General features: G+C 40.3%; 2 protein-coding genes and 1 non-coding gene across 4 annotated transcripts; 1 reads left to right on the top strand and 2 right to left on the bottom strand.

The window, feature by feature from the left end:
- Positions 1-361: 361 nt before the first annotated feature.
- Positions 362-434, bottom strand: trnak-uuu (transfer RNA lysine (anticodon UUU)). Its single transcript has one exon. It is a non-coding gene; the product is annotated as a tRNA-Lys (tRNA).
- Positions 435-3,549: 3,115 nt separating this feature from the next.
- On the top strand, positions 3,550-7,870 carry ankzf1 (ankyrin repeat and zinc finger peptidyl tRNA hydrolase 1). 2 transcript variants are annotated; one of them, XM_069663470.1, is made up of 16 exons: positions 3,550-3,605; positions 3,973-4,114; positions 4,216-4,334; positions 4,424-4,526; positions 4,616-4,827; positions 4,923-5,032; positions 5,158-5,311; positions 5,494-5,716; positions 5,814-5,912; positions 6,040-6,198; positions 6,315-6,446; positions 6,539-6,812; positions 6,930-7,041; positions 7,131-7,298; positions 7,382-7,452; positions 7,552-7,870. In XM_069663470.1, exons 1-16 carry the CDS (start codon positions 3,603-3,605, stop codon positions 7,676-7,678), a joined length of 2,208 nt encoding a protein of 735 aa, XP_069519571.1. In that variant the 5' UTR covers positions 3,550-3,602; the 3' UTR covers positions 7,679-7,870. The 2 variants fall into 2 exon arrangements, with proteins under 2 accessions (XP_069519571.1, XP_069519572.1); XM_069663471.1 differs by lacking the exon at positions 3,550-3,605 and having other exon boundaries at positions 3,929-4,114.
- glb1l (galactosidase, beta 1-like) lies at positions 7,754-13,245 on the bottom strand. The gene is made up of 16 exons (XM_069663472.1): positions 13,089-13,245; positions 12,635-12,804; positions 12,403-12,553; positions 12,095-12,155; positions 11,922-12,016; positions 11,659-11,839; positions 11,498-11,556; positions 11,276-11,397; positions 10,964-11,004; positions 10,756-10,874; positions 10,588-10,662; positions 10,428-10,517; positions 10,188-10,301; positions 9,882-10,013; positions 8,439-8,666; positions 7,754-8,345 (listed from the first exon to the last, which is right to left on the bottom strand). The coding sequence occupies exons 1-16, from the start codon at positions 13,140-13,142 to the stop codon at positions 8,142-8,144; spliced, it is 1,896 nt and encodes a 631-aa protein (XP_069519573.1). The 5' UTR covers positions 13,143-13,245; the 3' UTR covers positions 7,754-8,141.
- Between the last annotated feature and the right edge of the window lie 459 nt (positions 13,246-13,704).

Raw genomic sequence — 13,704 nt, 5'->3', positions numbered from 1 at the left:
AGGGTAGATGTTATTTGTTTGTGAGTAAGTTTAATCCCTAAATTAGTTTGATTCTTTCATAAACAACAACTCCAACAGTAAGATAATGTGAGGTATCACTGAGTGTAATAACAGCTCCTCTTCAATGACTAGCTTTAAGTTCAATGGTTTAATGTTTGGCACAGGTTTGGGGCAATTTAAGGCTTTAAATTCCTTGTGCATTTACCAAGAGTGTTGTTTTCGTTCTAGTGAAGCATAGATTAACGACAGTTTACATGCTACGTTGCGCTGCTAAATACAGATGATCAGTAACTTGCGTAAAACCCTCATGTTTATGACATCTTCTCATCCTCATGACACAGTGAAAAGAAAAAAATACTGTCGCCCGAACAGGGACTTGAACCCTGGACCCTCAGATTAAAAGTCTGATGCTCTACCGACTGAGCTATCCGGGCTCTCACGAAGATACCGGAAGTAACCTTTATAAACTTCCGGCAAGAGAATTATCACACACGAGTTCGAATACCGGTTGGGGCAACTTAACATATCTTGTAAAGAATTTTGCGTTAAGTAAAAGAATATATCATGACCGCATTTTATTGCAATACAACACAACAGCAAGATAATTCAACGGTAAGTTGACGTCAACTCGTAGCGTTAGCTAGCTGTTAACTATGCTAGCAAGCTAAAGTTTGATGTCGTCGCCTAACTACAGCCCACGAGTTAATATTAAGCAACAAATTATCACAATTTACACATTAATGTAAATAAATTGTTTTAAGCTCAACAAAATTTCAGCGGGTGTTAATATTGAAGTCTATATTATAAAACTATGTTGTATCGTTTCGCTGTAACGTTATTTCGTCTCGTTAATTTGCAGGAGAAGATCAAAGATCTGCGACATGCTATCCAAGAAAACACTCACAAATTGGAGAAGGTCCAGCAGAAAAGACTGTTTACAGAGGAAGAGATAATTCGATGGTAATGTACTTAAGCGTTGGTTTGGTTTGCCCGAGTTGAAGGTTTCAGAACTGTAAAAATTGCGACTTTTCTTTCCCACCTGTGTCTTGTTAGTGAGGTCACGTTCCTGCGTACGTAATTAAGTGGTCATGGGTAATTGTTTGCTACCAATCGCATTATCGCTCAGATTTTTTTCTATGCATTTATATATATTTTTTACTATATTTTCCCACTTTCCATCAGCCCCTTCGTGTGGTAATACTGTTGTATACTAACATGCAGATAATTTAATAATAATAAGACATATGTAATTTAGTTAGAGTTTTAGGGACCTGGGTCAACGCATTTTCAATTTCAATTATATTATCATCACTTTTATTTAGACACTGAACTGAAATGTTTTCAGAATCAGCTTTCTTTGCCAAGCATGTGTACACATACAAGGAATTTGACTCCGGTCTACAGGGCTCTCTATGTACAGAGAAGAAAAAAACCACAATAATGCAAAAGGAAAGTAGTGCAGCGATAAGAAGTGCAAAAGATTAAGATAAATATAACAGCTATGACTATACATGAGGTAGATGGTTTAGCAATATGTACAGTGGAAAGAATGTACAGTATGTACAGGTGCATAGTTTTGCTTTGATACAGTGTAATGTTTGCATATTGACTTTGTCTAACCTCAATAGAATATGTCCTTTGATAAATTGGGAATGATTATTATTTATTAACTTTTCCTGCTTTGATATGGTCAACCTCTTGAAAGAGGTTTGTTGGACCTCTTACTTTGAAAGGTTCAACATTTTCTAAAGTTCTCTTTGTTTCAAGACCTGACTCAACATTTTTTCGGCCTCATTTGGGGTGGGCAAAACAATCCATCATGTGCTAGTAACATATCCTACAGTCTTGATGTTTTTAAGTTCATATTGGCCTCATAAATCCTGTTCTCACTTGCAGTACCAGAGAGACTGAGCGAAGGGTGGATTTGATGATGGAAAAAAGTGGAGTTGTTGATGTGTTGCAGCAGCTGGGACATCTGCTGCAAGAGGAAAGGCACCTTTCTGAGCAACTGAATGGTCAAACCTCTGCAGACAGGTAAGAGAGAGACAGAAAATAACCTTCATACCCCAAAATTGTTTCCTTTTCTAGAGTGGTTTTACTTTCAGGAATCAAAGGAACGACTTGCAGGAGAGGAGTGATCGCGTCACAAACAAGGCGAGAGGCCTCGCTGCTGAAATTCTGGAGGTGAAACAGCTTCTGGCAGAGGCTAAAGCTGGTAATATTTCTGGTAAGGGCAGCATGGGTTTTTTTCTGTACTGATAACCTTGTATTTGAAATACACTTGTTTGTAATAAACTATTTTTCCCTTTACCAGCACAAGCTTTGATCCATGCACCAGCCAGCAAATCAAAGAGAACCCAAAGCAAAGCCAAGTGAATGAAAATATGTACATTTGTTTTGAAGAATTTTGGCACATTTGTTTTTTATTATGAACTGCATTTTATTATTGTAATAGTGTATATATGTTTTTCTGTAGCTAATAAATGTTTGATTTGATCTTGTCCTTGAAGTACTTGATATTCCAGCAGGACAGCACTATAGACATGTACTAATACTGTATATACCCTGGGGCCAGATTCCATAGTCCTAGTAGTGACTGTACATAACTCCACTACATTTCAGATGGAAACATTACACTTTTTCTGTAAGCGCTGTAATATAATTGATGGTGATATTTGAGAGATATATTTATGGAATACTATTTTGTAATATTTTATAATTTCCCTTCTGCACCCTTATTCAGTAGGGTGTGTTGGATGATTAGTCATGCTGGTTAAAGAAATGCATGTGTCTGCCCTACTCAGTTAAGACTTCAACTGTAAAATGTGTCATAAAAAGATGTTAAGTTGCTTAAAAATGTAAAGCATCTTATTGTACTACACTGAAACACTACCTGTCAACCCAAGACAGCTAATGAACACTTTTTCTGCAAATTGCTTCTACATAACCAAAGAAAATGAATATTCTTTCTCTAAAAACATTATTGAGTGTCTGATACATCTGGTTGAAACTTTAACCTGTCTTTCCCTTTTAATTTCTGAGATCCACAGGCATTTTTGTTGCTAGTCTATATTAGCTTATCAGTTGCATCACACAATAATTTACTATAAAAGCAAAAGGTGAAGTGGAAAATGTATATATGAATAGTTGGCCAAAATTATAGAATTCAAAAAGCTAGGAAAAGGGAACGAGGAGACCATAACTGTTTTTCATAAAAGGTAAAAGGTGTGGATTGAATTTTTGAACCGTTAGTTGCTTTATTGCTACGTATAAAAATTATTGAACTATTTCCTAATTAAAAGTCACTCTATAATTTGACTCTGGCTTTTATTGCTCCCGAGAGTCCGTCATTCCAAGTAAATGCTTCAGTTTCCTAAAATTTTCAAGTTAAATGTGCACAGTTGTTTAAGTTTACTGTGACACTTGTGAAATGTGTGCTTAATGTATATTAATTTTAGCATTAAAGCTGGGCTTGCTCACGACCTTTGGCAAGTAAACGCCTCCTCGTTGCTGCTTTATTGACGCTCTCGGGCTTCCGTAGTTATGTCAGGAAGAAACACTGAGTAGCAAAACGTTAGCTCGGCTTTCTGAATGGTCCTTTTATGGTAAGTTGTATTCTATTTTTAAGTCTGTCACTTGTAATTTATATCACTTGTAATATTCTTTAAGACTTAATAGAAAAGGTACACAACACAGCCTTTTAATAAAGATAATGAGTAATAGTCGCTTTTACACGTGTCGTTCAAAGAGCAGATAGTAACATTACATCAGCAAAGATAACATTAGCTTTCAGAATAGAGTGAAATCGTTTTGTACGTTGTCAGCTTATGACAGAAATGTAGTCATGTCTTACCAAATTGTTTATAACAGGTATATTTAATGATTGTAGATATGTGTGAACGAAACGTGTTATTTTGGATAACGTGAATAAAATCATTACAATTATTTTCTCCGTTTACATTGACTTGGCAGGTAGAAAAAAAACTAACTATGACGACTTGTGCCGAGTACCGCTCCATCTTTGATTTGTGCCTCGATGATGAGGCTTTGTTGGGACTGAGAGAAGTGAACCCCGTCCTGAAGCAGACTGTAAACACGGACCCAGCCTCAGATGGTTTGTATGAATCTATCAATAAATGAGCCCGATGACAATGTCCTCAATATATATATTAGTCTGTTTGAAACCTAACTTTGTTTTATGTGCTTTCAACACAGAGTTGGAAGATAAATCCACAGATGATCACAGACAGAGGGAGTCCAGCCTGGTTAGAGAGGTGTCAGACAAGATGGTCTGCTCAGCCTGCAGATGCACCTTCAATAACCGTGAGGAACAGGTGATCACACATCTTCAAACCTGCTCTAATAATTAAAAACCAATATCTGTTGTTGGCACATGACAACGCTCTCTGTCTTTAAACATCAGATGGAGCACTACAAGCTCGACTGGCATCGATTCAACTTGAGACAGAAGATGGTAGGAGTGCCCCCAGTCACAACTGAGGAGTTTGAGAAGAAGACGGGGGCTGGTGAGGAAAACAGAGGGAAGAAGCTGTTAAACAGGAGGGCTGTGGAGTATGTGTAACACTTGATTGATTTTCCTTTTACTGCTTTGCAGGAGACATGTCGAGTATCTCAGGCTCGGAGTCCGATTCAGACGAGGAAGGCTCAGATAGTGATGATGGGGGAACTAGCAGCAACGTCACGGGCACAGATAATGATAGCTCGGCTGAAACCGGTTTGATATCCAGCAGGCTTTCCAGCAAGGTTGTTTTCCAGAATTCAGAAGGAAAATATCTGTCAGTCTGCCGCTGCATACTTCAGGGAAAGGTGAAGCTCAGGAGATAAATAAAATTACAGTATGTGATCTGTATGTCAACAGAGCTTTGCTTTTTATTATTCCATGTTTTCCTTTAATATTTCAGTCAGATGATGAGCAAGATGCAGCATCCTCTCTGAGGGCCATAAGTAAGGAGACAGTGTGGGTCGTTCTCATGACAGGCGGAGGCCACTTTGCTGGAGCTGTATTTCAAGGGTAAGTGGAAAGTTTGTTTTTAGCACCTTAGATTACACGCGATGGCTGGCCTTGTTTTAAAGTTTTAAAGGACAGCCAGCTCGGTAGCGTTCAAACATCTCCCTAACCCAATGTTCATTTTACAGAAAAGAAGTCCTTCAGCACAAGACTTTCCATCGATACACGGTGCGAGCAAAGAGAGGCACTGCTCAAGGACTCAGGGACTCTCAGAATCGCAGTCACACGCCCAAGTCTGCAGGGGCTGCTCTGAGGCGACACAACGAGGCAGCGCTCGTCAAGGTAAGATTATAGTTCACTTAACAGCGCTGTCCTCGTTACAATCATAGCCATGAAGTTCTGTATCTTAAAATGAAGCTACTCTTAAAGGCTGACCAGATCCATGTAACCCTGATGATGCTTTCTGCTGTAAGGTGAGCATGTTTTTCATTTGGATAAACAAACACTTTTATGCCCATTTGCAGGACACTCAGGATCTCCTGGTAAGCTGGGCTGAATACTTGAGGGAGGCCTCTGCAATATTTGTACGAGCCCCAAGCTACAACAAAACCATCTTTTTTGGTGGTCGTGCAGCTCCGCTGGACAAGAGAGATCCCAGGGTCCGAACGCTTCCTTTTCCCACACGCAGGGCGACCTTCAGAGAGGCACACAGGGTGCATGACGTACTTTCCACCATCCATATTTATGGTGAGTAGAATTATATCCTTGGAATAATACTATGTTACCTCTCATTTTTGCAGAGTCAGGGTATAATCAATACTGTGTGCACAATATTTTGATGCAGGGAAAGACACAGACATGTCTGCAGTCTTCAGTCCATCTAAGAAGGCCTGGAAGAAAACCGTCAAACCTGTAGTTGAAATAAATACAGATCAAGAGAAAGGTAAGTAACACGTAACATGAACTCTGTGACTGTAGATTCTGCTGAACCAGCTTTTTTGCTATTATAGTTTATGTACTGTAAATGTAGGTTTATAGTACCACACTCCCTTTACTTTTGGCATCAACAGAAGAAAACCATGAAAGCTCTGAAGAAGGTGGAGAGATCCAGCTGGAGATGGTGGAGCTGACGTTAGGAACTCTGGACTTCAGGGAGTCAGAAATCTACCTCCCAAGGCACAGGAGGAGGAGGAGGAGAAATAAGAAGGAGAGCAAAATGCAAACCGATGGTAAGTCTGGTCCAGTCTCTCATCACAGAGGCAGCCTACATAACTACATTATAGGAACCAAAAGAACACTTTTTTGCAACACAAAAGTTCTGAACTTTAAAATCCACGTCTTACAGACTTGAGCAACACTGAAGCAGACGATCAAGAGCAAGAGGCGCTGGAGGCTTCACCAGCAGGAGACACTCCTCAAGAGACGCAATCAAAGAACAAAAGGAAGAGGAAAACACAGAGCAAGAAACAACCGGAAGGTGAGCATTCATTATGTTGCACTTGGTTCTCAATCTTTAAACTTCTGTAACATAATATCACGATACTCGTTGTGTTTTTTGTGTCTCTTTAGAAATTGTTGATGACTCATGGGAGTACGGTGTGAGGGATGCCCTGTTTACAGCCTGTAAGGTTGGGGATGTGGACGCGCTCTGCACGCTCCTCCAGCTACCTGGCGAGAGTCAAGAGCAGTCGGAGAGCACCCCCTCTGATGGCTTAAGTCCTGTCATTCTCCTTAATAAGCCCATTGACTCATCAGGGTTCACTTTGCTGCATGTCGCCTCAGCAGCTGCACAAAAGGCAGCGGTAAAGCTGCTGCTGGACACAGGAGCAGATCCAGCCTGCAGGCAAGAACATATTATACGCATTATAATATAAGATATAGATAATCTAATGCATTTAGTAAAGAAGGCGGTGAACCTGTTCCCAGATTTTAACATGGTTTCTGCAATATTTTTTTCTAGGGATAAGAAAGGGCAGACCCCTTATATTGTCGCCCCGGACAAAGACACAAGAAATGTCTTCCGTAAATATATGGGTGAGAATCCTGACAAATACGACTACAGCAAGGCGCAGGTAAGAGTGTAAAGTCAAACTTCTGACATGTATCCCTTTAAATAAAACAAGAGCGCTTATTTATCTTTGCTACACTTGGGCAACACAAGGTCCCCGCGCCACTTACGGCGGAGATTGAATCCAAACAGACGGAGAAGAAAAAGGCACAGAAGGCTTTAAAAAAGCAGCGAGAAAAAGAGCAAAAGGAGGAAAAGAGGAAACAAGAGCAGGAGGCGGAGGAAAAGAAGAAGTTTGCATCTCTGAGTGATCGGGAAAAGGTGGGCAGATGTGTATTTAAAGTCTGATATTCAAGCTGTGTTTTTATACATCTTAAAACTCACTGTTTTCTTTTTGATTATAGAGAGCTCTGGCAGCAGAAAGGAGGCTAGCGGAGCAAGTAGCTGCAACAGGAGGCGGCCTCTCGAATGTGAAGTGAGTCCCCCAAGAGCCAGCCTCATTAAATACACCCACTGTGTAAAAATGTATGAGTCGAACTAAATTCCTGGGCTTTTTGTTTTGGTTTGTCTTCAGGAGATGCTGGTTGTGTGGAGAGTCACTGCTTGGGAAGATCCCATTTCAGTACCTGGAGTTTTCCTTCTGCAGCCCACGCTGTGTTCAAACACATCGGAAAGCTAACACTCTGCCAGGCAACAGCTGAAAACATTCTTAGGTGGAAGGATGCTACCTCAAAGACTGGCTATGTCTTGCTACATGAATACAAGCATACATTACATTTGAAAATAAAATTGTATTGTGGCAGATGATCACAGACATGTTGATTAATATACAGTATTAAAATATGATGTAATTTTATAATTTATTCACACAATCTGCAATTATAAAAAAGTTAAAAGCAAATGCAATAAAAAAAATCTTGAATACTGTTTCCATTTTTTTTCTTTTCATAAACTTGTCAGTTAAAGTTCAGCCATAGAGGCTAAATCATCATAGGTTCACTGTTTGACTGAAGCTACTGTTCATTAACATAAAAGCAGTTGACATTTTATTGTGACTGTTGAAGAGTTGGCTACAAACACTGATATCTGAGATGATTAAAGATGATGCCATAGTGCTTAAAACAGGCACATGAAACATTAAAACACAAGTGAATGTGGAGACTGTCAGGACTTTCCCACTGGGAGGTCAAGCTGAGGTCTGTCCATGAAAAGGACCCTGAGGTGTGCTGGGGCCCCCTCCAGCTCCAGCACTGTGATATTACTGGGCGTGGTGGTGCTGAGCAGAGGTCCAGGAACATAAAGTGTCTGTTGAGGCCCCCTGGCTGACCAGTATCGCCCCAGATTCATCCCATTAATCCAAACCTGACCCTAGAAAAAAGACAATGATAACATTTGAAAATTGCACCCACTTAGGAAAGAAGTTTGCTGGCACCAAAATGTCTCTAAATAAGTCACCATTACCTTTTTCCATTCGTTAAGCTTGAGAAAGGTGTCCCAAGAAAGGCCGTTAGGCTGTAAAGTCCCTGAGTAGAAAACAGGCCCAGCTGAAGATTCTTTGTGAGGGGTGGGGAAGAGCTTCTGATCGTCTGAATGAGGCCACCCACCAGTGATGGCTCCATCGATGTCCAAAGGGTAGATAAGCCAGTCAGTCAGCATGTCTTTACCAAGGAACAAGTTGCTCAAGAGGCCCTGCAAATGTTTACCAGCCAAAAGTTGTACATTTAATGAGTAACTATCAAATAGATGGGAATAGTCTATTACATTTTATAAACACTTAAGGTTAATGCTCGGTCTATATCAATCTTAACATTCTCTTTGTGTCATTTACAGCCAAGGTCACCCCTTCACAGACCCCTAAGCCTTGAGGTTTATGGAGCGCCAAACAATGGGGAAGTAAAGACAATGTCAAAAATAAAACATCAATCTCAGAACCCATCCGCTATAGTCTGACGTCGATATAGCCTCCGGGGACAACAGTGAATATGTTGGGTGTGTCCGGTTTAGCCAGCAGTTGGTGATAAACGACTTCCAGCCAAGACTTCCGTTTTCCATGCGCTGCATTGTTTACAGTCAAGTTATCAACTTGAGAAGTGACCATGTGTTCAGATCGAAAGTGAAGCGCATTTTGCCCCCCCAGCACAATAACCACCGTCACTTCTTTGTTCATTAAATCCCCCAGAGGAGCACCCGTTCATCTGTTTGTGGTAAGTCCCAGTTTCACTATAAATTGAAAGATACACAAAGGCTAACTACAGCGGTATAAATACACCGTTTTGCTTGTGATTTACTTGTAATTAACGGGTCTGAAGTTTGCTACAAAGTAAAAATGAAGCTTGTCAGATGTCAGGTCTGTCCTCAATGCTGTTTGTTGAACGGAGGTTGGATCTATCGTTTCTGATGCATTCGAGGAAGTCGGGAAATCTAAATGCTCAACGGCTGTCGTGACAAGTTGAAACTTTGATCTATAATGGATTATTAGCTGAACTTACATGTAGATGTGTGTTTATAGAGATTATTAGGAAGCTTAATTGTCATCAGATGACACTGATGGGAGCTGGGATGACTATACGCATTACATTCCGCCTGCTTTTGCTCTACACACAGACTGTTGTTCTGCATACGCTGAAGCCTGCTGATACGCGATTGCTCAATACTACTCGGAATATACAATATTATATTATAATGTTCAGTATATCATATTATATACATTATATCATATTATATCGTATTGTGGTAATATATCATTATATTGTTGTATATTATATTATTTGGTTGTTGCTTATGTTATTAGGTTATACTATGTCATTATGCTATATATAGTGTTTATGATAATTATTATACTCTATTAATACAATAACATTATACCTAGTTATTCATTTTTGGGATTTAATGTTGTTCTCTTGCCTTGTAGTCATTGATCTTGCTGCCAAAGTTCACCCTGCCCATGTTTTCTATGAGGATGTCCAAAGTGTCCCCCTTCTGTCCAGTGACGTTTGTCACCAGTGTCGTGTCTCTCTCCAAAAGACCCTGGTAAACCTGTCCACACAGACACAAACTTTTAGTCAGGAGTTTGAACATTGAAACCAGACAAAATATCACAATCTGATATTTTTTGAACAAGCAGGCTCGGCCTTTACCTGTAATGTTTTTCCTGCACCTGTCCTGAACCTCTGATTGGCCAGACAACAAAAGCTCATTGTAAAGGCTTACCCCATTGACGGACACATATGCACGGTCATGAACCCCATTCAGTGGAGAGATAAGTGGCGTGGGCTGTGAGAGGTCCCTGGGCAGCGTGGTCCGATAGAGCATGAATCCATAGAACTGAACACAAAAGACATGACAGGTTGCAGACACAACAGTCTAGAAGTTCTCCATGTTTCAAGAGGTTTACAGTCACTAAAGCACAAGCCTCCCGCCCCCCCTGTTGTTGCCTTCAGACGGACGTACCTGTTTCATCTCCTCAAACGTCAAGGGATGCTGGGATTTCACTGGACCGAGTGGGGAGAGGGTTTTCAACAGGCTGCTGACGTTGCCAACCTGAAAAAGTGTGTCTATTATATCAGGATCTATCACAGCTCTTTCTTAGCAAACCTGGAATTAAGTTTACCTTTTTCAGTGTCACAAAGCCGTAGGCAAATTTAGGGGTTGCTGGTGGCATGGGACCGACAGGAATATCTCTGAACTGTAGAGAAACAGTGTTAATCATCATCAATCATTAGACACAACTGAAATCCAATCATGTACATTATAGTGTTCGCAGCTCTATCAGTTGTACCATCTTAATGACATCTCTGATGGCCAGCAGCTTCTCTGTGGGGTCTCCTGCCTCAGACAGCGGGGCGTCGTAATCATAACTCGTCACTACTGAGCGGAACCTCGAGTCATGATCAGCACCTTTTACAAAGAGATGAATGCACCACAGGGTGAGCTTTTATCCCCATCTAAACACAGGAGATGATCCAAAGACTTGATTATGACTTTACCATTCCAGTAGCCGAAGTTACTGCCTCCTTCAAACATGTACCTGAGAAGAGAGACAGGTGGACTGTTAGACAGCAGGTAAGCTCTTGTTCACAAACCCCACAATTCCTCTATGCCATAGACATTCCTTGCTGCTTTTATTTAAAACCCACAACGAGGCACACACTGTTACGCTAGGTGTTCATTAATTGCAATCCAAGCTGTCTTAAAAAGCCTTAACACATTGTTGGTTTTGGTCTTTGTTCACCACCAGAAAGCACAGAACAAAGCCTGCCACATTAGTGAGGATGTAATGAGTGTTAGGGGACACATACATGTTGACGTTGGCCCCCATGGTTAGCATTTCTCCTAGCACTCTGCTGACCTTCTGAGCATTAACCACAGCATGCTGATCTCCCCAGTGGTCCAACCAGCCGGTGTAAAACTCTGAGTTCACCTGTTAAAAAACAAAAAATTTAAACATTTTTCTTACCATTGTAGTTTCACGAGTTAGTATTTAATGTATGTTATGATTAGTGAATTAAGATGTAACTAACCAGGGGTCCTCGAGATTCAAACCTCCGTTGCCGTTTGAAGGCTTCACTTATGTTGGTGTCTGTATGAGGGAATAAATGGTAAAAATTTGTAACTTAACCTATAAAAGACTTTAGAAAGAAGACGATGCTAGCTGGTAAATTACTTTTTATAAAGAACCAACCTGTGCCAAAGTCTATTGTGGCATATAATCCCTCCAGAGTCCCACATATCATTTCCTTGTCCGTGTTTCCGTCAGTGGTGAACAGGACTGTGTCTTCACCCAGAAATAAGCGGAACAGAGTGCGCAGGTGGCGCATGTAGTTGTAGTCGCAAGCGAAGTAACTTCCATATTCATTTTCCACCTGTAAACACAGTTGGTTAGTAATTAAAACCGATATATATTCTACACGCTAACTGAAGAAAGTTTTCTATTTTATACTCAACCTGGACCGTGATGATGTTGCCCCCATTGATATAGAGCCAAGGCTTCATTTTGGGGAGAAGAACAGCAAGCCAGTTACTGACTGCCTGGATATAATCTGGAAAAGAAGGAAGGAATCAGTGATATAACTAGAAAAACAAGAGACACAGAGACAAACAGCAGGTGCATATTTTACCTGTGTCAGCTGAGCGAAGAATGATGTTTGGTTTCTGAAGTAACCACGCTGGCAGTCCACCCTGTGAAAGAAGAGCAAAGAATGTTTTTTCCAGGAAATATTAAGATGAGAGTGGGGTTTTATATCATATGCACCAAAATACTGAAGAATGTAGACAGGAAGTAGTTTTTCTTAGTGTAGTAAGGTGACTAATATCCAGTTCCTGTTATCATATGATAAGTGGCAGCATCTTTATCATACAAACACAACATCCTTCCTTATGAATTGTGCAATACAAATCTGAATATCATGTTTGTAACACGTCTTACCATTTCCCACTCTGCACAAATGTATGGTCCTGGACGAAGAATAACCAGGAGACCAGTCTGATTGGCCAGGTCCAAAAAATGCTCCAGATCTTGGTCCCCCGTGAAGTTTTGGACACCCTGAACTGCTTCATGGAAGTTCCAGGGAACATATCTGTGAAGAAGCACAGTAAATGTAAGACATTTACATAATAAAAAGTAAATAAAAAACAAGCCTACTGACTTTGAAACTTACACTTGGATGGCATTGAGCCCAGTCATGTACATCTTCATCAGCCGGTCCTTCCAGTAGTACCGAGGGATCCTGGAGTAGTGGATGCTGCCTGAGATGTACTGAAAAGGCTTCCCATCTTTGAGGAAACAGTTGTTATTGTAGTCTATAGAGAATGATCTTTCTCCTAAAACCTGCACAAGATGGCATAGAGAAAAAGAGGTAAAATTTTGAAGTGTGGTATTCATCACCTGCCTGGACAGATCTTGCTGCTGGGATAACATCTGCAGGGGAAATACTAGTTTTGAACTCTTTATAGCTGTGAGCATAGAATTAAAGGAGAATTTCCCATTTATAATAGCAACATAAAGTGGAAAAAATGTAACAAGGAAAACAGCTTTCCCGGAACTACAGACGCTTTGAGTGATCAGGTGACTTTTCTATTATTAAACTCATCAAATAAAAGTTTCTTTCTTACCAAGTTTCCACTGGCAGCCAAACAAGCAACGATCAGTAACACACCAGCAGCCATGTCCGCTGCCTTCCCGCGAGGACTGAGCTTCAAACTAATTCATGACTTATTTGTTTTAAGTTACTATGATTTCATGTCTGTAATTATGGCAACGTTGACTTTAGAAACCCGTGTCTGCTAACTGGGGAGGCAGCATTTGTCATTAACGTCCTGTTTGGTTCTGAAACACCGTCACGTGATTCTCAAACGTCATCCGCGGGGTCCTAAAGTCCGCCCTTTTCGTACTGTAGCTCTTCAGGGTTGAATTCATTAAACTATTAAAGTACTGAAACAATAGAAATATTTGCTGGATTATATGTTCATTACACCCTTAAAAAATAAATAGGAATATACTTTTATTTTTTTTTTTAAATGTGTTTACTGTTTGACCACTAGATTTCAGTGTTTAGCCTAACTCCTCATCTTAATTACAAGAAATATAATTCATTCAATTTAATTCCGAATTATTAATAGAGTGTCTTTACATTTCAGCAAACGTACCAATCCTAAATAAATATCGAACAAACAGAATTAAATAAGAAGATAGTACTGTTTGTTGAGAAAAAGACAGAGTCACCATATG

The sequence above is a fragment of the Semicossyphus pulcher genome, unplaced genomic scaffold (assembly GCF_022749685.1).
Source record: "Semicossyphus pulcher isolate SPU_LCO1_2020_fin unplaced genomic scaffold, fSemPul1.0.p SCAF_15, whole genome shotgun sequence".
NCBI classification, from domain to species: Eukaryota; Metazoa; Chordata; class Actinopteri; order Labriformes; family Labridae; genus Semicossyphus; species Semicossyphus pulcher.
This window is presented reverse-complemented; position numbering and strand designations above follow the sequence as displayed.